This window comes from Podarcis gaigeae (genome assembly GCF_964106915.1).
Source record: "Podarcis gaigeae genome assembly, chromosome: 13".
NCBI lineage: Eukaryota > Metazoa > Chordata > Lepidosauria > Squamata > Lacertidae > Podarcis > Podarcis gaigeae.
The window spans coordinates 23,781,657-23,806,983 of NC_139689.1; the positions used below are offsets into that span (position 1 = coordinate 23,781,657).

At 38.7% G+C, this 25,327-nt stretch overlaps 1 protein-coding gene across 1 annotated transcript in view; it reads left to right on the top strand.

Annotated features, from left to right (window-relative positions):
* Positions 1 to 4,874: 4,874 nt before the first annotated feature.
* The window catches only part of LOC310829558 (vomeronasal type-2 receptor 26-like), a gene marked incomplete at both ends in the record, with an annotated part of 87,470 nt that continues 67,017 nt past the window's right edge, over positions 4,875 to 25,327 (top strand). Inside the window, one exon of the mRNA XM_083708183.1 lies at positions 4,875 to 4,979. Within this exon, the coding sequence (XP_083564309.1) occupies positions 4,875 to 4,979 (105 nt within the window). The remainder of the gene's footprint in view (positions 4,980 to 25,327) is intronic.

Genomic DNA, 25,327 nt, shown 5'->3' on the forward strand with positions numbered 1-25,327 from the left:
AAGAGGATAAGCTACAGATCAGTAAGAATATCATCCGCCATTCAAAAGAGGCCATAGTAACATTGCTATCATCTACATTTAATGCTATAGTTGGAAAAATGGAAATCTGTGTTGGGAGGGGGAATTTTGTCAACAAAATCATGCTGGTGGTGATGCTGTTGCTTGTACTGCTCTGTCACACAGTGTGCAGGACATATTCTATAAATTGCAGCATATATGATGATCTCTTCCCTATTTCTCATGAATTTTACCAGCCAGGAGACCTTCTCATTGGTGGGATTGTTTCTCAAGTCTTCTTTCTGTATAACAACCCCTCTTTCGTGGAACAGCCTACCAAAATCACGATTGGTGAACCTATGTAAGGCACTATTTCCTTGTTCTCTCTCATTCTGTAATATGTCCAGGCCAAAATAAATATCTAGAGATGCAACATTATGGGGAAATATGCTTAAATAACAGTTTGTTTTCTTTCTGTCGTGAGAATGGTGACATTCCTGCAACTTTTCTACTTGTTAATTTGCATTTCCTACCACCTTCTATGTGACTTTGCTTGACATAAATGCTAGTATGTTTTCTTCCAGGATACCTTTGCAATGAATGGATTCTTTGTATTTTTATAGGATTCCTAAAGAACAACCAAATGACGAATTATGCCTTTCTATAATTTTGTCACACCTGTTCTTCCCACACTTTCTTCCCTCTCATCCTTGGCCTCCATCACTGCCTCCTCCACTGCACTTCCAATCCTCAGTTCTTTTTAATATTTAATATTTTTTTTTCAATGTTTGTTTCTTTTAGAAATAATATAATAATCTTTATTGTGGTTCAACAACCCATAACATAGATTCAGAATAAAATACAGATATATACAGACAACCTCCCAGGGAAGGGAGACCGAAGTGTTATTTGTTTAGTCATGGGTATGTTGATCTTTGATTCATATGACTACTGAAAGAAACTTTGCCACGTTTCTTTCTTCATATTTTTCACAGCTCTGCAGTTTGCATGGTCTGTTTCCACCTTTCTAGTTCCTTCAGCTGATGTAATATAAATTGTACATATTTTTGTGTATTTCTTGTTTCATTGAAAGAGTTGGCACAAAGTTTCTCAGTGTATTGGGTAAGTGATAAAAAAATGAATGAAGAGTACCACACAGTATAAGTTTCATCATTTAGACTTTGCTTTTAAATAACTAAGAGAAAATTATAATTGCCACATCTATCTGTTTACTTTATCTTGAGTTAGGTTTTGTTGTTGGCACTGAAAGGAATTCACTCCAGTAAATTTAGGAACAGCACAAGAATTATCCTACAATATTTTGATGATTTAGTTTTTCATGGGGTGGATAATTTATTTAAATGTCTTACTTTATTTTAACTTGATCCATTATTGTCTATGGTTTTCAGATACAACTCAAATTGGGAAGCATACAGCTGAGCGATGACAAAGATTACACCTGCATTTTTTCATTGCTGTTGCTGCTGTTTTATTAAAATGCTGTTATCTCTTATTGCAGTTCAACTCCTAAGAACTATCAGCACATCCTGGCCTTAGCATTTGCTGTCAAAGAGATAAATGAGAATCCCCACATCTTATCAAACATGTCTCTGGGGTTCCAAATTCTCAATAGCTACTACTCTGGAAGGATGACCTATAAGGCCACCCTGAGCTTGCTTTGCACGCAACGTAAGTTTGTCCCGAATTTCAAGTGCCACCACCAGAACAATCTGCTAGCTGTCATTGGAGGATGCATCTCGGAGATCTCTGCCAATGCTGCAATCATTTTAGCAACCCACAAGACTCCACAGGTTAGCTCCATGAATGGGGGGTATGGGAATGTAACAAATGTGGAACATCATATTGATATCGAATGAGCATTTGATATCTATCACAGTTATATCTTGGGTAGAAAATTGGTTAAATATGGGCTTGAGGACAATGGGTGTGTTTGCAAGACATACTAAGCAAAGCTGGCATAGCTGGCATAGCGTTGTTCTACCCTGCGGTTAAAATTCAGGAGAGGAGGAAGGCAGAACTGAATTCCTCTCCAAGAGCCCACATATTCACACATATAACTAAGCCATATGTTGGCTTTCTGAGATACACAAACCAGACCAACATATTCATTTTATTTATTTATTTGTGCCGATTCACAGATAATTGGAAAATAGTATTCAAAAGTGCTCATCAAAAGATTTGAATGAGCTTGTCAACATTTTTATCAATGACTTAGATGAAGAGTGGCACATGCTGCAAGACTGGGAGAATTGTTAACATCAATGAAGGCAGAAATAACATTATTATTTTGTTGTTGATGTAATGGATATTACATAGGAGATTAAATTCAAGCAACACAAAGCAATGTATTTAAGCAAAACAATCAGATGCACAGCTACAGGATGTAGGATGTCTGATGGCAGTAGTAGTATGTATGAAAATTGTATCATAATTACATTTGCTGAGAAAAAGTCAAAACCTAAGTCAGCAATTGGAAAAGAGTCAATACAATTTTAGTTTGCTTTAATGGAACCATGGTTTCTATGTTAAAATGCTCAGTTATTTAACATCAAGTCACAGCACCTCCTTGGGGATATTAGATGCAGTTTTCCATGTTCACTTTAGGATAAAATACACCAAGAAAATCATTAAAATACAACAATAAATTACTGAATCCCATTATAAAAAGACATAGGCTGACATAGGCTGAAACCAACACTGGACACATGACTGAAGTTCATTGGGCACCAGAGAAGTTCAACAATGGAACTGATTAGCAGGATTTATGAGTGGAAATGAACATTCAGCAATGGAGCAATGGGGGTATTCTCCCTTACCAGAGTTCTTCAAAGTGGGTCTAGGAAGTCATCTGTTTAAGATCTTCTGGCTCTGTATTGGAGAATGTGCCCCACTTCACCCCTACAATGATTCAATGATTTAACACTCACTATTTTTCCATCAGAAAAATATGTATATATTTTATTTTAGCTAACTTACGGATCATTTTTGCCAGTACAAGGTGTCAAAAGGCTATTCCCATTTTTGTACCAGATGGTCCCAAATGAAACCTACCAGCATATGGGAATTGTGCAGTTACTTCAGCATTTTGGATGGACATGGATTGGGCTCTTGGCTGTGGATGATGACAGAGGGGACAGGTTTTTACAGACAATTGTGCCAATGCTTTCCCAGAATGATATCTGTTCTGACTTCATAGTAAGATTGCCAAAATGGAATTACCTAGAGGAAATTCTAAACAGGATTTTACAGCAATGGGAATATTATGAAGTGATCTTCAATAGAAAAGCCAATGTGTACTTTGTATATGGAGAACCTCCATCCTTTCAAGGCTTGAGACTGTTGCTGTTTCTAGCACCGTTCTTCAAATTGCCACCTCTGGGCAAAGTGTGGATTGTAACTTCCCACTGGGATTTTGAATCACTCTCTATTCAAAAGATATGGGATATACAAGCCTTCCATGGTTCTATATCCTTCACTGTGCACTCAAATCAGCCAGTAGGATTCCAAAGGTTCATTCAGATGGTAAAACCTTCCTGGTCAAAATATGATGGCTTTATCCAGGACTTCTGGGAACAGACATTCAACTGCTCATTAAAAATGCCTAAGGAAAATAAAGTGGAAGAAAAGAAAACCTGCACAGGGGAGGAGAAACTGGAGAGCCTTCCTGGAATTTTGTTTGAAATGAACATGGTTGGCCACAGCTACAATGTCTACAATGCTGTCTATGCTGTGGCACATGCTTTGTATGCCGTATACAAATCCTATTTCAGACACAGAAGAATGGTAGATGGAAGAAAATATGCATTTCCAGAGGTGCAACCATGGCAGGTTATTCAATACTGTTTACAACATTCATTTATCCATTCTTTCTGAGTGAATTTTGAGACAGAGCTAAAAAGCAGGTGCTGATCTGCATAAAACAATTCTAACAAATTTGATTTTTTGTTTTCCTTATATTTTACCAGCTTTTCACATTTTTAAAAGTACTGACAATAACATGGAATAGTGTTATATTATCATGGAGCAAATAGAGAGCAAGGATCATATAAAGCTTTAAGTCCACAAATATATTTTCCATAAGAGCAGGAGAGGAAAAAAGAGGGGAAAACTTAAACAGGTTGCCGTGAATCTCACACAATTAATTTCAAGACCTAATTGTCCCTTTGTTAATATTTCTTTCAATCTAGGTCCATCACTTTCTAAAGCACATTATATTCAACAACAGTGCTGGAGACAGTGTGTACTTCAATGAAAATAGAGAATTAGTTACTGGTTTTGATGTTACAAACTGGATGCTCTTCCCTAATGGCTCAGTGGTTAGAGTGAAAGTTGGAAGTCTGAAACCTCAGGTTCCTCCAGCCAAACAGTTAACCACTAAAGATGACCAAATTACATGGCACCCATGCTTTAATCAGGTTTGTTGTAACTGCTATGCTGGGTAGCATTCACCAACCCTATTCAACTGCCCACACCTCACAAAATTAAAATCACATGATGAGTGGGCAGGAGCTAATTTGCTGCACCTACTCTTTGTTGACCATCCCAATTACTTCCACATACTAATGACTGACTGTCAATTCTACCCACATAGGCTGCTAATGCAAGTTAGAACTTTTACTATGAAGAGTTCAAAATACTTGTGGGGGGACTGCACAAGTAAAAAAAAAAGGCCTTCTGTAGATATTGAGCTACAGAAATTAGTGACATGTGTGGCAACTGGGGCCTTGGATTCATGGACACACACACACACAGACACACACACACTATATTGGAGGAGAATGATTTAAGGGAGCTAATCACTTATTACTGATATCTTTTATAAAATTCTGTACAGGTGCTTCCTATTTCGGTATGCAATGACTACTGCTATCCTGGCTACAGCAGGAAAAAGAAGGAGGGGGAGAAATTTTGCTGCTATGATTGTTCTCAATGTCCAGAAGGGAAGATTTCTTACCAGAAGGGTAAAAGTCATAATATAAAGAGATAAGCAAATCTCATTAACAAGACCTACTAGTTTATTCATGTATTTATTTGGGGAGAGAGTGATTCATAAAATATACAAGAATATCGTTCTCAATACAGATTTTTCTAATCAACCACATAAAATGGTGAAGATGAATTAGGACCAACTATATATGTTGCCTTAAGGGACGCGGGTGGCGCTGTGGGTTAAACCACAGAGCCTAGCACTTGCTAATCAGAAGGTTGGTGGTTCGAATCCCCTCAACAGGGTGAGCTTCCGTTGCTTGGTCCCAGCTCCTGCCAACTTAGCAGTTTGAAAGCACATCAAAGTGCAAGTAGATAAATAGGTATCACTCCTGCAGGAAGGTAAACAGCATTTCTGTGTGCTGCTTTGGTTCCCAGAAGTGGGCTTAGTCATGCTGGCCATATGACCCGGAAGCCGTACGCTGGCTCCGTCAGCCAATAAAGCGAGATGAGCGCCGCAACCCCAGAGTTGGTCACTACTGGACCTAATGGTCAGGGGTCCCTTTACTTTTACCTTTTACTTACATCCTAATTTATAGCTGTAGTAATTCTTGGCATGTGAAAAGTACTTTGTCAGTGCTTGAAGTACTGCCACAGAAAACACCACAGAACTCTTATAACCACCCTACAAGAGAAATTAATATTATTATTCCCACATTGTAGATTAGTGCAAAACTGAGAAAGAAAGGCTTGTAAAAAGGTTACCTAATGATATAATGTCTTGTGATGAGGTCAGAATCAGGAATTTATTGTTTTCCTTAAAAATACTAAGTACATCAGCTCAGTTTAAGTCACTATGTAGAACTGCAAAAAAGCAGCAAGATGCATTCTGGCTACATCCAAAACTACTTAACATCTTCCTTTTTTCAGACATGGATAACTGTGTCAGTTGTCAAGCAGACCAGCATCCCAACAACGACCAAACTCGATGCATTCCCAGGGTTATAAGCTACCTCTCTTACAAAGAAGACTTAGGGATACTCCTAGTTATCCTTGCCATTTCTTTCTCTCTGATCACAACATTAGTACTTGGGACTTTTGTGAAGTACAAGGACACTCCCATCGTCAAAGCCAACAACCAGACTCTCACCTACATCCTCCTTGTAGCCCTACTCCTTTGCTTCCTTTGCTCCTTTCTCTTCATTGGACAGCCTGGAAAGGTGACCTGTCTTCTACGACAAACAGCTTTTGGCATCATCTTTTCTTTGGCCCTTTCCTCTGTACTGGCAAAGACCATCACTGTGGTAGTGGCATTCATAGCAACCAAACCTGGAGGCAAGATGAGGAAATGGGTGGGGAAAGGATTGTCTAATTTTATTGTCCTTGCCTGCTCCTTTATTCAAGCTGGTATTTGTACTTTATGGTTAAGTACTTCACCTCCATTCCCAGATATAGATACACACTCATTGAGTGGGGAAATGATATTGGAATGTAATGAGGGCTCAGCTACCATGCTTTACTGTGCCTTCGGGTATATGGGCATCCTATCCATTGTGAGCTTCATTGTGGCTTTCTTTGCCAGAAAGTTACCCGACACTTTCAATGAAGCCAAATTTATCACTTTCAGCATGTTGGTGTTTTGCAGTGTTTGGTTGTCTTTTGTTCCAACCTACCTGAGCGCTAAAGGAAAATACATGGTAGCTGTGGAGATCTTCTCCATCTTGTCCTCTAGCGCTGGCTTACTGGGTTGCATCTTTTCCCCTAAATGCTACATAATTGTGTTGAGGCCTGAGATGAACACCAGGGAGCAACTAACCAGGAGGGGGGAAAATGAAAGAATATAAGTTCATCTCTTTTTTCTCCAACTCTTAGACATATTTCACTGGAAATGCTATTGAGAAGAATAGATAGGAATTCATGGATGGGTGTTTTCACACATTTTTTTCTTCTGAGTAGACTTACACCAGGTATAGCTCCCTCACTTGACCCACTATAAGATTTTTCCTCTGTAGCAGACTATAGTGCTGCTACTTAAACAGTAGCAGGGGGGTGGGGTCATGGGAGCAGGATGGATTAGCATGCAGGAAAAGCACAAATCCCTGTGAGACATCTGGGATCTATCATAAGTTCTCCTTAATTTGTGTAATAATGTTTTCACAAAACTTCTCATGCTCCATGCTTTCCTGTATATGTAACTGGAAATAAATTCATGTGTTTCATTCAAATTGTGTTGCTCCACAGGGTCGCCAAAACATTTTGGAGAATAATCTGGAGCAACACCTGGGGTTTCAGACATACATATTAATATAACTCTTGGATGGCTAACTGCTTAAGCTTGGTGTGGACTCTTTGTTCCAGATAAATGGATATGTGAAAGAACATCCTGTAACATTTTAAAAGGGATAGGTGCAATCAAAGGCAATTTGTTCTGCCTCAGCACAATATTTGACAGGGCTCCAGTTTAAAAAAAGGCTTCCTCACAGGGATGAGAGTATAGTCTTTGTGGGGCTAAATCTCAGTTGAATCAAAAGCATTTCTTGTTCAGATTCCATAACCTGGTTATAGAAACTCCAGTATGGTAGTCTGCATTAGCAGTAACATTAATCCAATAAGCAGGCCATAGTTAAAATCTTCCAACACCAGGTTGGTCTTCAACAGACAGGTTTTTTCATTTCCTAATCTATATTACATGGGCTAACAGTTCTAGGGCTAATGCTATACTGGAACTCAGTTTCTTCATAGGTCAACCAAAGAAACTATTTCATTGAATTAGGACTGAATGAAGGTATAACAAAATTCAGAAATGGGAAAATGGGTGGTTAAAAGAGTTTTGTGTCCACTTTCCCCCAGAGCTGGATTATTGCATCTGTTCCCCTAAATGCTGCATCATTTTGTTGATGGCTGAGCTGAACAACTGGAAGCAAAGAGGAAAGAGACAAAAAATGAAAAAATATAATTTCATTTCTTTTTTCTGTTCTTAGATGTATTTAACTGAAAACATTGATGGGAAGAATGTTGCAAGACTTTATATATCGCAACAGCACTTCTCCTTCTGTTGTGTTAAGAAAGGAAAGACACTTCCAGTATAGTGAAAGTTCTGCCTCTTCCCACCAGCCAGCATGGGATTAGTAGTTAAGAGCCAATGATTCCTGATGGAGCTTCTTCTGCACTTTATATACAGGTCCAAATTAAAGACAAAGGAAGGATAGAAGCCCAGTAGGCCTGTTCCACTTTTAACAAAGCCATTATTGTCAGATATTGCCCTTTCTTTGCTTCCTAGGGTGATGTGGACTGATGCTATAATGGAGCTTGGATTCATACCTCGTGAACCCCAAAAGTCTTTTCAGTGCTCAGGGGTAAACTAGACTGGGTGAAGATATAACAAAAAACCAAGAAGCAGGAAATAGGTTAAAAAAATATCGGACATGCACTTACTAAATGGGAGTTTGGTACATTTGGGCAAATAAAGGCTTATTCTTCATTATCATCTTCAGTGTAGCTTTCCTAGCCAGGAAGTTATCCTGCAATTTCAGTGAAGCCAAATTTATCAAACTGACAACATGGGATTTTGCTTTTGGAAACAGTTATTCATTGCACCAATCTACTTGAGCATCATTGGATAAAGTTGCTCATGATAAATGTACAGGATAAATCTATACTCCACTTGCTCTACAATTCCCAGAGTTACCCCTGAAGAGGGATTGATTGTTAAACCACGCTGGGAATTGTAGCTCTGGCAGAGAAATAGGGATCTCCTAAGAATTGTGTTATGATTTGTGAGTGAACATAATTTTAATTCTTGGCAGAGGTATCTTGGACTTACTGGGATACATGTCTCTAGCTATCTATTATCCCTCTGAATTGTAGGAATTATGTGTGTTTGTGCATGTGTGTGTGTTGACTCTTAACAGTTTTTTCATGTGTGATGCAACTCCAATAGTCAAAAGCACACTAGAACATTTTTTAATACCTATCATTATGAAAATTACTGATTTTCATTCTTTTACACAATGGACACCTGGTGCCTGTTAGGGCTATGAATGATCAGCATATGATAAAAGATATAAATCTTAATGATGTTGAGAATACTATTTAGGCACAGACACCACTGACATTTCTGTGTGTGATTTCCCCTCCTCATTTATACAGTTAGTTCTGCCACAGTTTTTATCTAAATAATGACTATCCCTCATTCTCAACCTTTCTACTTGCCCAGTTAATCTTCTGCATGCAAGATTCTTATTGTGAAAACTTGGAGCTTGTTAGTGTTTATTAACACACACACATGGACCCTGCTTTGTCCTTATGTGTCTTATGAGCATTTGGATGAATTAGTAGATATTGCCCCAAGGTTCGACTATTTTTTCCCCTTTGCAAACAAAGGCAAAGTTAATACAGGTAACATATAAAGCAGTAAAATCAGTGTAGTAACTCCAATCAACAGAGGCAATAGAAAAACTGATAGCCAGAAATAATGCTGGAGTTATGGAAATATACATGGAAATATCTCCCCATGGAAATATACATGGGGAAGAGAAGTTTTGTCAATAGGATCATACTTCTGCTGATGCTGCTTCTCATACTGCTTTGCCATACTGTATACAATAAACATTCCATTAATTGCAGTATATATTATGATCCCCTCCCTATTCCTCATGAATTTTACCAGCCAGGAGATCTTATCATCGGTGAGATTGTTTCTCAAGTTGTCGTCCTGTATGATAGCCTCAATTTCATCAAACCGCCTACACAGATCTTGATTAATGAACCCGTGTAAGCCATTATTCTCTCTTCCTTTCTCATTCTAAAATATACAGCGACCATAATGACTGAGGACATATCATTAAGAAATACTGTTCTTTATGTACTTTTACAATTAATGCACCCTGTGTATTTTTAGGACATCTGCAGAATAACTGCAGAAAAAAATACTTAAATGATTTATTACAATCATTTGTCCGCCTTCCCCCTCCCCCGATATATCCAGTTTTCTTGTCTTTAAAATATTTCATTTCATATTATAATGTATATAGGATACCATCATGTTTCATTCATAGGAACAATGAATCTGAATAATTTGGGTTTGATGTTCATGTTGTTTTAATAAACCAGGCTGTACTTTTTTTTCAGTTCAGTACCAAAGAACTACCAGCATGTTCTGGCCTTAGCATTTGCTGTCAAAGAGATCAATGAGAATCCCAACATCTTATCAAATATATCTCTGGGATTCCACATCCTCAATAGCTACTACACTGCAAGGATGACCTATAAGGCCACACTCAGCCTGCTTTCTGCACAACAGAGGTTTGTCCCTAACTTCAAGTGTGACAACCAGAACAATCTGATAGGTCTCATTGGAGGGTGCATCTCTGAAATATCTGCTAATATGGCCATCATTTCAGCAATTCACAAGATCCCACAGGTAAGCTGTGTGCATGAGTGTGTGGAGATTTCACAATTGTGACACACAATCTAGATTTCCACAAAGTTTTGAAAATGTGTCCTGCTATATTTTGGTTAACAAATAGATTAAATGGCGGCTAAGTGATAGTATCATCTAGTGTGGTGGTCTTCAACCAGTGTGCCATGGCCTTGAACGATAATCAGGGGTGCTGTGGGCAACACTCACCTCTGTCCCTCCCTCCTATGATACCCTCTGGCCTCCCAAAGGCTTGTGTGGCTGTATGCCTCATGTTCAGCTCGGTCCAGTCTCCATCTGGCTACTAAGGCGGGGTGGTATCCTCTTCCCAAGGCTCCCCATAAGTCAGTGTGAGGAGGTACTTTACTTTGGTTAGGGAGTGACTCAGAGACCAGGAGCAGTGGCAGCAGCTGTCCAGACAAATCCAAAGGAGAGGGGAGAGGAAAAGAGGCTGAGGGGACAATCCACAATGGAGGGTGTTCAAAAAGGGGTGTTGGGCTGCTGGCTCTGCAGGCAAGGGGTGGCATAAGTGGACTCTAACTCAGAGAATGTAGCTGGCCGAGGGAGCCATGGACTCAAAAAGGCTGAAAACCTCTGATCTAGTGGATAGACAGCTTATTAGAAGACAGTATTCATTTACTGCTCATCAAAGACTTAACATCAAAGTGGAAGGAGGTCAAACTGGATCCCCCCCCCCCAAGCTCTATTATGAGCCTGAACTGAAATTTTGAATAATGTTATCAATGACTCAGGTATAAGGTTAGAAGTAACCCATATCAATCTGTATCAATGTATCTGATAAAAAGTGGAAAGGTTATTAACATTTCTAAGGATAGGTATAAAGCTCAAAATGCAAAGTATAAATTTCTATAGTATGTAGTATACATGACAGTAGTTGTACGTGTGAAAGAGGTCTAAGAATGATTGATCTAGCTATTTATCTCTTTATATCACTTTCTTTACTCTGTTAATCCTCCACTGGGAGCCTAGGGCAGCTAACAGTATGAAAGTCTAATAAGAATCATGAAACAAAAATATTACAACAGTTAAAAACATCAGCAAAAGACAATGAGCAATCATTTAAATAGGCCTGGACAAATAAAAACAAAGTTTTAAAGTTACTTATAAGATTTGCTAGCAGGAGCAAGGGACAGCAAGCAAATCTTACTCAGGAAAGAGTACCATAAGCTGGACACCATAACAAAACGTTCCCTGCTCGTGGCTCTGGTTTGAACAAAAATCTAAATATCAGGCTGAATTAATGAAACCATAGCTTCCATGGTACTAAAACTAATAGCTGAATTTTATTTGTGCTACTCAGACCTCATGTGACATGTTGTGTCCATTTCAAGGCTGCTGACATACAGTGTATATGCTATATAGGCACACGTCTAAGGGAGGACTGGGAATGCTAAATCTCAAACTACTGCACAGCATTTCAAATCAAATCATTAATCCCACTGGTTAGGGATGAAACAGAAGATGCCTGGCTCCATATCAAACTTGCCCCTTTCATGTCAACATTTTCCTTCTTAAAATTATCAGATTTAGTGATAAAAGGAATTGACAGAGCCTTTTCAAAAACAATATTGACATGGGAAAATCAAGGGAAAATCTTGGCCCTTGAAACATCCCCATTAACTCCCTGCTTTTAGACAATAATATAAATATTTGTAATATAAAGAATGCGAAAACAGAGGTTTATATGGAATTTGAGATTTACCATGTAAACGCAGAGCAATAACCAAAGAAAGGTTAAAGGAAAATCTAAAAGATCTGCACCCTAATTGGCTCCAGCTTCTCCAATATTGTTAATACATTGCTAAATATGTTGAAGAAAGATGGGAAGAATCTCATTCTCTTAAGATATTTGAATCAAGGTGTATTGAATCCCACTGTGATATGAAAGGTATCGTTTCATTGATTTGTGGAATATTACATGGGAAATGCAAAGGGTTTACACATAGTACGGGAGACTGAATTAGGCAAAGAAATCAATGGCAATGAGTGGGATGGAATATGGAGGATCCCATCTTCAAGAACCATTTCATCTTACCTTCAAGAAGCTACTTTGTTCTCTCCTTTTTTGTAAATAATTTTTATTAATTTTCAATCAATAACATTCCAACTGGTAACGAATCAAATCAAATCTTGCCACATCATAATACAAACAATAAGGCCAATTATACATACCAAATAAAATAAATTTCAGGAGGACTTTCCATGTTCTGGATGTCGAGAGAAAGTCTCTTTCATTTGTTCCTGCATTCTTCTCTCTTGTTTCCCCCCATTTTCATAAGTCCAATCTTAACCCATTGTTTTGTCTTCACAGTCCCAGCTGTATGACTCACTGTCATGTCCAACAAATCCGTATTTCTATTAACATGCAGGAGGCAGTTTATTCTGTGTTGTTGTCCTTTGATTAATTTTCAGTACAGTCCCCTCAATGGCCTCGTCTTTCATTTCAGCATTTTATCTTCCAGGATCTGGGCTCCCTTCCAACTCTCCTTCATTTAATAAGATTTATGGCGCAGCTATCTTTCAAGTCTTTTAATGAGTTAGTATTCCAAATGTGAGTCTTCCGTAGGAAAGCAGTGCTGTGGGGTATATTTTAATAATTGTTTGGTGGTTGTTTATTTTTTTTTTTTAATAAAGATATTTATTAGGGTTTTTTATAAAAAATACAAAAATAATAAACAACATTCCTTTTGTCTTAACAAATTTTCAAACCTTTTTGGACTTCCTCACGTTTCCCGTTCACACTTACATTATCAATACATTTTTCCAAGCAAATTATCATGTAATTTATAATCACTCTTTTAAATGATAAATAACAATTCTTCAGCAATTTTTGTTTTCTAAAATCTCACTTATCTTCCAGTTCAAATCCAGATTAGTGATGGCCAGTTTTTTATAATCAAGCACCCTTCTTAACATTCCACCAAATTACAATATTTTTGTAAATAAATCTTAAATTTCCTCCAGTCTTCTTCAATCTTTTCTTCTCCCAAGTCTCGGATTCTGCCGGTCATTTCCGCCAGTTGCATATAGTCTATCAGCTGCATCTGCCATTCTTCCAGTGTGGGTAAATCTTGAGTTTTCCAGTTCTTAGCGATAAGGATCCTTGCTGCCGTTGTAGCATACATAAAGAATGTTCGGTCCTTCTTTAACACCTTCTGGCCGACTATACCCAGGAGGAAGGCCTCTGGTTTCTTAGTGAAAGTATACTTAAATACTTTTTTCAGCTCATTATATATCATTTCCCAGAAGGCCTTCACTTTCGGGCAAGTCCACCAGAGGTGAAAGAATGTTCCTTCATTTTCCTTACATTTCCAACATTTATTTTCGGACAAGTGGTATATTTTAGCAAGTTTAACCGGGGTCATGTACCATCTATATATCATTTTCATTACATTTTCCTTCAGAGCATTACATGCAGTGAAGTTCAGCCCAGTGGTCCACAACCTTTCCCAGTCTTCAAACATAATATTATACCCAATGTCCTGTGCCCATCTTATCATAGCAGATTTAACCATTTCATCTTGTGTGTTCCATTTCAACAGCAAAGTTTGGTGGTTGTTTAGTTTAGTTCCTCTAAGATCTGAACCTGCTCCCTTGGGCCCTTGGGAAGCATGCCACAATCAAAGATTCACCCTCACTTTCACATCACACCATATATTAAAAAGAAAAGCCCAGAAAGGTCACATTGGATATCTGCTCACCTGGGACTCCAGGTATGCAGCCATTGCTGAATGGCACAGCTGTGGTGGTTCAGGGAAGCTGCACTCTTCCAGGTGTGGCCAGAGGAGGGGATGGCTGGCGCTGCCCACCCCTAGCTGCATCAGACCCTCAGGTAAGGGTGGGAGGTGCTGACTCAACCAATTAGAGGCTGGGGTTTGGGGCTGAAAGCAGCCCACCCCTAGCCTATTTAAGGGGGTGGTCAGGTGTTAGCCACTGAGCAAATCTGTGTTTACCTCCCAGACCAAAGGACCCAAACTCTGCAATACTAAGATTATAAGCAGGATGTTGAACATGTCAGCCTACTGGATTCTCTGCAATTATAATGAATTATATTGTAATGTTTTTGATGACCCACAGCTTCCCTGCAACTTTGTGATTCAGGGGCATAACATTATCTTTTCCATCTGAACAGCTCACTTATGGATCATTTCTGCCAGTACAAGGTGCCAAAAGGCTCTTTCCGTTTTTGTACCAGATGGTCCCAAATGAAATGTACCAGCACAAGGGAGTTGTGCAGTTACTTCAGCATTTCAGGTGGACATGGATTGGGCTCGTGGCTGTGGATGATGACAGAGGAGACAGGTTTTTACAGACAATTCTGCCAATCTTTTCCCAGAATGGTGTATGCTATGATTTCATAGTAAAAATGCCAAAGTGGAATTATGTGGATGAGATGATAAAACTGGGCTTTGAACGTCTGGAAAGCTATAAAATTGTCTTTGAGAGAAAAGCCAATATAATGTTTGTTTATGGAGAACCTCCTTCTTTTATGGTTTTGAGAATTTTGCTGTTGGCAGCACCATTCTTTTCACTGCCACCTTTGTGTAAAGTCTGGATTGTTACATCCCACTGGGATTTTGCATCACATTCTCTTCAGAAACTCTGGGATATACAAACATTTCATGGCTCTATGACCTTCACTGTTCACTCAAACCAGCTGATAGGATTTAATGAGTTTATTCAGATTATAAGGCCTTCCTGGACCGAAAGAGATGGTTTTATTCAGGACTTCTGGGAACAGTCATTCAGCTGTTCGTTAAAAATATCTAAGGGACAGGAGGAAGAAGAGAAGAAAGGCTGTACTGGGATGGAGAAATTGGAAGACATTCCTGGAATTTTATTTGAAATGAAGGCAACAGGCCACAGCTACAATGTCTACAATGCTGTATATGCTGTGGCACATGCTTTGCATGCAATATATAAATCCAACTTGAAACACAGAAGATTGAGAAGAGACAGACTGGCATTTCAGAATGTACAGTCATGGCAGGTAATTGCAACTCAAAACTTTTTTAAACAAAACCAGGGTAGATTTTGTTCCCAAGGCACTCCAATTTTGAGGAATACAATTCCATTAAAAATAAATAAATATGTCTGGCTTTCTTTTTGCTCTGTTTTGGGTCAAAGGGACCCAAATGACACCAAAGGCATATTGAGTTACTATTTTTGCTTGTTTTTAGGTGACTAAGAGAGATGCTTGTGATCCTCACTTAAATACTTACAATACCTAGTTTTCCCTTTGTTCATGTTTTCTTTCAACCTAGGTGCATCAGTTTCTAAAGAGTATCGTAATCAATAATAGTGCTGGAGACACTGTGCGCTTTGATGAAAATGCTGAACAAGTTACTGGCTTTGATGTTACAAACTGGCTGATGTTCCACAATGGATCGGTGGTTCGAATCAAGGTTGGAAGACTGGAACCACAGGCTCCTCTGGGCAAAGAATTAACCATTTATGATGATCGAATTGTTTGGCATCCAAGCTTTAATCAGGTGTGACACAGCTACAAATACTTGAGTATATAAAAGGGAAAGTTTATTGTTTGACATACTCATTAATTTTCCCTCTGGTCTTATAGGTTGCTGGGGGCTTGCATTTGAATGAACCATTCATGAGCAAGCGGTGTTTGATTCTATTTTTTTCTCCCTTTCACGTGATACTGAAGAAGACTTATCTCTTATTCCTAAACTCTCTTTTTTGTTTCTGTGCAGGTGCTGCCTATTTCTCTGTGTAATGACTATTGCTATCCTGGCTACAGCAGGAAAAAGAAGGAAATAGATAAATTTTGCTGCTATGATTGTGTTCTGTGTCCAGAAGGCACAGTCTCTCTTCATAAAGGTTGGACGCATAATGTTCAGAGATATTAAGAAATTGTGATACCATAGCATATTAATTCTTCATTCATAATTTTAAGGCTATAGTTCACAATACAAAGGGGGCATTCTTTAACCTTTTCTTTAAAGTGACAATTAAGGCCACCTGTGCTTCAAGTGGTAAAGATGGATTTAATAAGAATTTAAGTTAATGAATTACTAACTGGCCACATTCCTTTTTTAAGGAGCAACTTATTAATTACCCATCAAAACCTGTCTCTCTTCTATAACTTAGCTTGTCATTAAGCATGCAAACCTTCCAAGGATCAACCAGACCCAGTCCTCTTTATCTTAAACTAAATTGTTGTACAATGTCTCTTTCTATCACACAGTGGGGGTGGGACATTTAAGTATTACAACCCATGTAATACCATCATACCGGAATACATGAACAAAGGAAGGTTTACTCTCACTAATGGGAGAGATTTCCCTTGAGTGGTTAGAAGAAATTCAGGAAGACAAAAAAGGGACTCTTGTAATTGACTGTTCAGATAAACACTGGTCAATTTCTAGAAATAACCAGCTTTTCGTTTTCTCATCAGATATGGATGCTTGTATGAAATGTCCAGAAGACCAGTATCCCAGCAAGGATCAAAGTCAATGTATTCCCAAAGTTTTAAGCTACCTTTCTTACAAAGAAAATTTAGGGATTATCTTGACTATCTTGGCAATTTCTTTTTCTTTTACCACAATTCTAGTGCTTGGAAGTTTCATAAAGCACAAGGATACGCCCATAGTCAAGGCCAACAACCGGATCCTCACTTATATCCTCCTTGTCTCCCTTCTTCTTTGCTTCCTCTGTGCTTTGCTCTACATTGGACAGCCAAGAAAAGACATCTGCCTTCTACGCCAAATGGTCTTTGGCATGGTCTTCTCTGTGGCTCTTTCCTGTGTATTGGCAAAAACAATCACTGTAGTTGTGGCATTCATGGCAACTAAACCAGGATCTGGGATGAGAAAATGGGTGGGAAAAAGACTGGCAAATTCAATTGTCCTCTTCTGCTCCTTCATTCAAGCTAGCATTTGTACTCTGTGGTTATGTACTTCCCCTCCCTTCCCAGATTCAGACATGCACTCATCGAATGGGAAAATCATACTAGAATGTAATAAGGGTTCAGAGACCATGTTTTACTGTGTCTTGGGCTATATGGGTTCCCTGGCCATAATCAGCTTCATTGTGGCTTTTCTTGCCAGGAAGTTACCTGACAGCTTCAATGAGGCCAAGTTCATCACTTTCAGCATGTTGGTGTTTTGCAGTGTGTGGTTATCCTTTATTCCAACCTACCTGAGCACCAAAGGAAAATACACGGTGGCTGTGGAGATCTTCTCCATCTTATGCTCCAGTGCTGGATTACTGGGTTGCATCTTTTCCCCTAAATGCTACATAATTTTGTGCAGGCCTGAGCTGAACAACAGAGAGCAAATAATGTCCAGGAAAAAGTGAGAGAATGTAAGTTCATTTCTTTATCATTCTCACTTTAAAATTCACTGGAAGGCCATACCACGAGATTATTAATTAAAATAAATTAAAACAATTCTTTAAAAATATAGTTAAAAAGAATTAATAACATAAAAACTCCTTTAAAAGAATCAAGTCTTATTAGAAATACAGACTCTGAAGAAGTGTTCATGCACACGAAAGCTTATACTTAAAAAAACTCAGTTTGTCTCTAATGTGCTACTTTATAATTTAAAAAATCTTTTAGAAGGATTCTTTTAAAGACTTTCTTAGACCATATAACTTTTTTAAGAAGACTTTATTCTTTTAAAGGGGTTTTTAGGTTTTTAAGAAGAATCTTTTAAACTATCTTTTTAAAGAATTGTTTTAATTTATTTTGACTAGGGCAGACCAACATGGCTACCTACTTGAATCTGAGATTATTAGTGTTAGTGCTATAAAAGATAGAAGTCATTGCTCAAATGCACCCTTCTTGTGAGTACAGTTGTACTGGATGCACATTAACCTATTTTGATCTGATTTACATACTGTATATCAACATTAAAGGTAAATGTACCCCTGACCGTTAGGTCCAGTCATGGACAACTCTGGGATTGCGTGCTCATCTAACTCTATAGCCAGCATTTGTCTGCAGACAGCTTCTGGGTCATGTGACCAGCATGACTGAGCCACTTCTGGCAAACCAGAGTAGCACACGGAGAACGCTGTTTACCTTCCTGCCGGAGCGGTACCTATTTATCTACTTGCACTTTGATGTGCTTTTGAACTGCTAGGTGGGCATGAGCTGGGACCGAACAACGGAAGCTCACCCCATCGTCGGGATTCGAACCGCCATCCTTCGGATCGGCAAGCGCTAGGCTCTAGACCACAGCACCACCCGTGTCCCAATATCACAACATGTAATATCAACATTACATGTTTTTAACTGGGAAAACAAAACTTAACTTTGGCTATTGATAGTATTGCTGGAATCTGTTTTGACAAGTGAAATTGGGATTTGCAGTTAATATTCTCTATTGGAAGAAACTCACGCACCATCAGAAGAGGGATAGCACTTTATTTTAAGAATTGTTGTATGTATTCTGATCTCCACATTCAGCAGTTCTCCTCTACATTGGATGAGCATAACAGGAAGCACCAAATAAGGAGAAAGGAAAGAGCAATAATTCAGTATTTCTCACTATTCCATTATAATCACTCAACAAATGCTTTGAAACTTATTTTTGGGCTCTGTCACAATAAATAGTTTAGAATATACTATGCAGATTTCTTGGAAAGTTTAATCTGTAAATCCCCTAAAAAGTTTAATCTGTAAATATCCAACCTTCTCAAATCATTTCTCCCAATCCAGCATGAAAGGCTGTGTTGATAATTTCTAATATAATGTGTTATACATGCTAATAAAAGTCTATAGAAGGCAATTACTTCATGTTCTCCAAGATCATGTCAGGATATTATGTTCCTTAATTAAATATTATTATTTTTCTTGATTAAATATATGTTTCTCTTTAACAGTCTGTTTTTTAGTGTGGGTGGATTCAAGTTTAAACATTAAAGTTTTGTAGTAAAGGTAAAGGGACCCCGGACCATTAGGACCGACTCTGGGGTTGCGGCGCTCATCTCGCTTTATTGGCCGATGAAGCCGGTGTACAGCTTCCGGGTCATGTGGCCAGCATGTCTAAGCCACTTCTGGCGAACCAGAGCAGCGCATGGAAATGCCATTTACCTTCCCGCTGGAGCGGTACCTATTTATCTACTTGCACTTTGACGTGCTTATGAACTGCTAGGTTGGCAGGAGTTAAAGGTTTATACAAGCTCCATAATCATGTACCTCAGTCATATATATCTCCAATATATCCCTAAATTGCATTGTGCTCTCAGTGTCACCTCAGTCTCTGATCATTCCATGTGGATAATATGGGTTGCAAGTTAGCCACTTGTTGAATTGTAGTTTAAATTGCATATTCACTTCACTTACACAGAATCCACGTGTCTATTCCAGTTAATAAACAAATCTGGGACTTCAGTCCACTCCTTTACCACTGACAACAATCCAATTCCAAAGTAGTGGTGAAGCTTGAATTAACCACAATACCATACAATATCCGTATTGCCTAAATAGTACTTCTGTTGCTCTTAATACCTGCAGTTGCCCAGTAAGAACATGAAGGGTGAATGGTATAATTCAGGAATTTCAATACTTTCTCGGGGTGGAGAGATTTGTAGTACTTTTGTCATGCTTGATGAAATGTCAAAGTCTCCCTACTCACTGGGGAAGTTAGAGCCATCCCTGTCATTGTCAAAATTACTGGTTTCCATCCTCTGACTTAATTGATGTCTGGAGCCCATAAACAGGAATAACAATGAATATACGAAAAAAACTATAAAGTCTTCATGCTGCAAACTGGATCTAGGAAGAGGCATTGCTCTTTCATGCATTTGTTGGGTCTGAAGAGCTTCCATGAGCTTGTTCTGCCACCATTTTATTGCAAAAATTGTACTAGGAGTAAACCTCAACTCTTTGTTACCCCCAGCTCATCTTCCAATTCTTAGTGTGAAGAAATTGGGTGTTAGCTTTGTCTCAATTAACAGTTCCACTGACCTACACACCCTTGACCTAATTTACCTTTTTGTAGGGTAGGGGGCATACTAAGAACTCTCAACACAACACCCCCCTTTGCAATCCAAGTTAAAGTAATTGATGCCTAGAGGTGAAGATCTGTAGCATTGTATAAAAGAGAAGGAACTTACATTTCTCACTCAGCTTTAGTGAATAGATTGACAAGAAAGCACAGGATATAGATATGGATACTGATGGGAAATGATACAGCAAAATTGCACGGCAAAATTGTTACCTAAAAGATCAAGCAGCAAATCAGTATAGGAAGAGTATAATCTGAGCTGCCTGGTGCTGACAATTCCAAGCCTGCAGATTTGATCCCTGTATGGGACAGCTGTATATTTCTGCATTGTCTTATATAATGTTGCAGATGGTAAACATATAATTCTGCACATTGAAAAATGGGTATCTCGATTTGGGGAAAACGTTTTGGCAACAGGACCGAGCTGATAGTGGCTATGCTTGTCATACTGCTGTGTCATACTGTTTGTGGAGGGGGAATTATAAATTGCAGCATATTTCATGACCCTCTCCCTATTCCCCATGAATTTTACCAGTCAGGGGACCTTGTCATTGGTGGGATTGTTTCTCAAATATTCTTTATTTACGATAGCCTCTCTTTCCTGGAACAGCCTGCAGAGACCATGACTGATGAACCTATGTAAGACCTAACTTCTTCCCTCTCTCACTTTGTAATATGTTCAGTTCTAGTTACTGAAAATGCGTTATCAAGAAATAGTGTGATTTATTTACTTTTGATGTGAGATATGTGGTTTCCCAGTAACAGTTGAAAATCGTTGATAGATCTATTACATTCTACATTATATTGTTGTTCACAGACCATTAATAAGCTTTCCTCCATGACCCCAGTGATGTGATAAAAACAAAAAACCAAGCACGTTACACTGAATCCCCGTTGCTGTCTTATTGTAGCTGCAGCACTTATTTTATTAAACAGACTGTAACTCTGATTACAGTTCAGTGCCTAAGAACTACCAGCACATCCTGGCCTTTGCATTTGCTGTCAAAGAGATCAATGAGAATCCCAACATCTTACCAAATATCACTCTGGGAATCCATATCCTCAATAGCTACTACACTGCAAGGATGACCTATAAAGCTACCTTAAGCCTTCTGTCAACACAAGATAGGTTTGTGCCCAACTTCAAGTGTGACAACCAGAACAATCTGATAGGTCTCATTGGAGGGTGTATGTCTGAAATTTCTGCCAACATGGCCATCATTTCAGCAATCCTCAAGACACCACAGGTAAGCTTTCTTCATGAGTGTATGGAGCTCTCACAACTCTTATACACTATCTTATACACTATCAGCAACCCTTTCAATAAATTTCCTGTGAGCATTTTTCTGTGGACTTCTCCTAATACACATGCTTGGTTGCAATGTTCCCTAATGTAAACTTTTTTGCAAAACATTTTCTCTTCTATAATGTATTTTACATGTTATTTTCACTATTCTTAGCATTTTAATGCACACTATACCTTTGCACATGCATTTTAGCACATATCACTCAGCAGGAGATTTTCACTGCTAAAATAAAAGAATGGAAAATTTCAAAGTACCCATATATTTTTGTTCTCAGGTTGTTTTGAATATGAGTATTATGTAGGTCCCTGCTTAAATGCAAACTGAATATAATTTCTGTTCCATCCCTACTTCCTCCCAATGCTACAGAGAAAATACTCTAAATCCCATAAGATGTTGTCAATCCTATGGCTAGGTTTTGTGACATTTTGTTATGTAACATGAGAAATCGCCTTCTGAAGACCACAGAAATGGTGGAAACCTAACGTCTCTCGCAATGTAGCCAGCTTCAGTCTGGATCACTGTTGTGTGGTCTGCTATTACAACTTAAGCAAGAAGGAGTGAAAATTGATGTGAGAGCTCTAGTAGCATGGAAGCAGTGTTCCATGCTAACCAAAGAGTGCTCTGCCAAGTTCATTTGGCATGGTAGAAGGCAGACATGCAAGCAGCAGTAAATGACAAGTGATTCAGGTTACATCATAATGAAACCAATTACTGGGGAGATCCTCACAGTGGGTCTTCAAGGAGACATACAGGACCTCCAACAAGTGTATGGTTTAAAATTCTCTTCTATTCTTGTACTTTTCCATTTCAGCTCACATATGGATCATTTTTGCCACTACAAGGTGTCCAAAGTTTATTCCCATTTCTATACCAGATGGTTCCCAATGAAGCCTACCAGCACATGGGTGTTGTGCGGTTACTTCAGCATTTCGGCTGGACTTGGATTGGGCTTTGGGCTGTAGATGATGATCGAGGAGACAGATTTTTACAGACAATGATGCCATTGCTTTCCATTCATGGTCTCTGTTATGCCTTTGTCAAAAGAATACCCAAATCGAATTATGTGGATGAGATGATAGACTTTGCTTTGCAGCGTTTTGAAAGCTATGCAAAAATCTTTGAGGGAAACTCCAGTACGGGAAATCCAAGTGTATTCTTTATTTATGGAGAGCCTCCATCCTTTCAGGTTTTGAGAATGCTGCTGTTTTCTGCACCTTTATTCTCACTGCCACCTCTGAATAAAGTTTGGATTGTTACATCCCATTGGGATTTTGAATCACACTCTGTACAGAAAGATTGGGATATGCAAGCCTTTCATGGTTCTTTATCCTTCACAGTTCACTCAAATCGGTTATTAGGTTTCCACAATTTCATTCACAAGTTAAGGCCATTGTGGGCAAAAGGTGATGGTTTTATCCAGTCCTTCTGGGAGCAGGCCTTCAGCTGCTCATTCAAAATCACTAAAGGACAGCAAGAGGAGGAAAACAACAAAGCTTGCACTGGGGACGAGAAGCTGGAGGGCCTTCCTGGAATTTTGTTTGAAATGGACATGACTGGCCACAGCTACAATGTCTACAACGCTGTCTACATTGTCGCACATGCTTTGCATGCCATAAAGAAAAGGAGCTCCAAGAGTAGACGGATTATGGAAGGAGGGAACCTGGCATTTCCAAATGTGCAATCATGGCAGGTAAATACAATTCACCTTTTGGTCCAGAGGAAAAGGAGCTGTAAATTTGCAATTCATTTCCAGCAACATTTTGTTTGGCTGCCTTTTTCTTTTGTTTTGAATAAGCACTGCCAGATATGGTATATAATGGTCCTAATGTTAGCGCTATTTAATGAGAAAGGCTTAACTGTTGAAAAACTTGTAAGGCCTCCGTGAAGCCCATTGAATAAATTTCGAGACCTAGTGACATTTCTGCACATATTCTCTTTAAAAGGTGCATTCCTTTCTAAGGCACATTGCGTTCAATAACAGTGTGGGAGATTCTGTGCACTTTGATGACAATGGAGAATTAGTTGCTTCTTTTGATGTAACAAACTGGTTGATTTTTCCCAATGGCTCACTGGTTAGAGCAAAAGTTGGAAGACTGGATTCTCAGGCTCCTTTAGGAGAAGAGTTAATAATTAATGATGATCAAATTCTATGGCACCCAAGTTTTAACCAGGTAAGATAGGTTATCTAACTTTTATGTATATAAAGCAGTGAACACAAGTATGTAAATAGGGAAAATATAAATCCAGAACTGTTTATAATGTACATATATGTGAAATAAATGTTGAATACTGTATTAGGAGATTTTTTTTGAAAAAGAAGGGCAAGAAGGAGAAGAAGAATGGTAAGGATGTGTCAGCCAAGGAATCCAGCAATCCTCTACTTACCAATCTCATTTCAAGATGGAAGAGGATTCTGTTGTTCATAAAGCTTGACTCCTATTTGTTGCAGGCACTTACAAAGACTCCTATTTGTTGCAGGCACTTACAAAGATCTCAGCTTCCAAACAGCTCCGCTTCATTGTGATTACAAATGGCATTAATAATGTCAAGGTCAACCGCCCACAATATGGAGATCAGAAATTCTCTACTCGTTCTTAGGTTTTTAATCCCCTAATGCATTTATGATTCCGTGATGAAAAATGTGGGAATGAGTCTGTTGGCTCTGCTTACATTCTCAGTGCTCATTGCTAGCAGTAAGGAGCCTTCTCTTCCCATACAACATTATTATTCATGTGCAGTTGATGCAACACTACTGATTTCAGCAGGAATTCAATAGAGAAGGGTCTCTACTTCAGACTTTATATTCACAACAGATAGAAGCTGGTGAAAATGGGTAAGAAGAAAGTGACAGAGGCATCTGGGCCTTCTGGGTTTTTCTCCCTCTCTCCCTCACATGAATCAAATCAGATGGAAGTGAACGACGGAAGAGTAATAATATCTTATTGCTAATCTCTATGTTATTATTATGTATAGGTGTTGCCTATTTCTGTGTGCAATGACAACTGCCAACCTGGCTACAGCAGGAAAAAGAAGGAGGGAGAAAAATTTTGCTGCTATGATTGCGCTCCATGTGCAGAAGGGATGATCTCTAAGCAGAAAGGTAGGAGATATAATATAAAATACATCATATGGAAGGATACCTTGACCCTTAAGGCACATATAGCCATTACTTTGATGAAGCTAAGCAGTTCTGGGTCTGATCAGTATCTGAATGGGAGACAGACCAGGGACCCAATATATACAACCTTGCATTCCACAGTGGAATAAAAATGGGATATAAATGTAAGAAAATATTTTAAAATTCATATTAAATTTGTTGCGGTGGGACGGGGGGACATCCCCTCACAGTTTATTGTTGGTTTTACAGCTCCTTGGGTAAAAGGGCGCATATAAACGTAAAAATAAAATTAATAAATAATTAATAAATAAATACAAGTCTAAGGTATCATAAAATAACCAGAGAAATGTGATAATACAAATGCCCATCAATATTATAGGAGGCAAAATGGACCCCATTTGCCAGGGAGTTCCATAACTGCTGAGACCATCTCCTGGGTCCAGCAAATCTTATGGATAGATCTATGTATGGATCTATGTATGATCTATGTATGGAGAGATCAGGAGAACTCCATCAGTGGCCAAACTGTGAAAAGTAGAGAGCC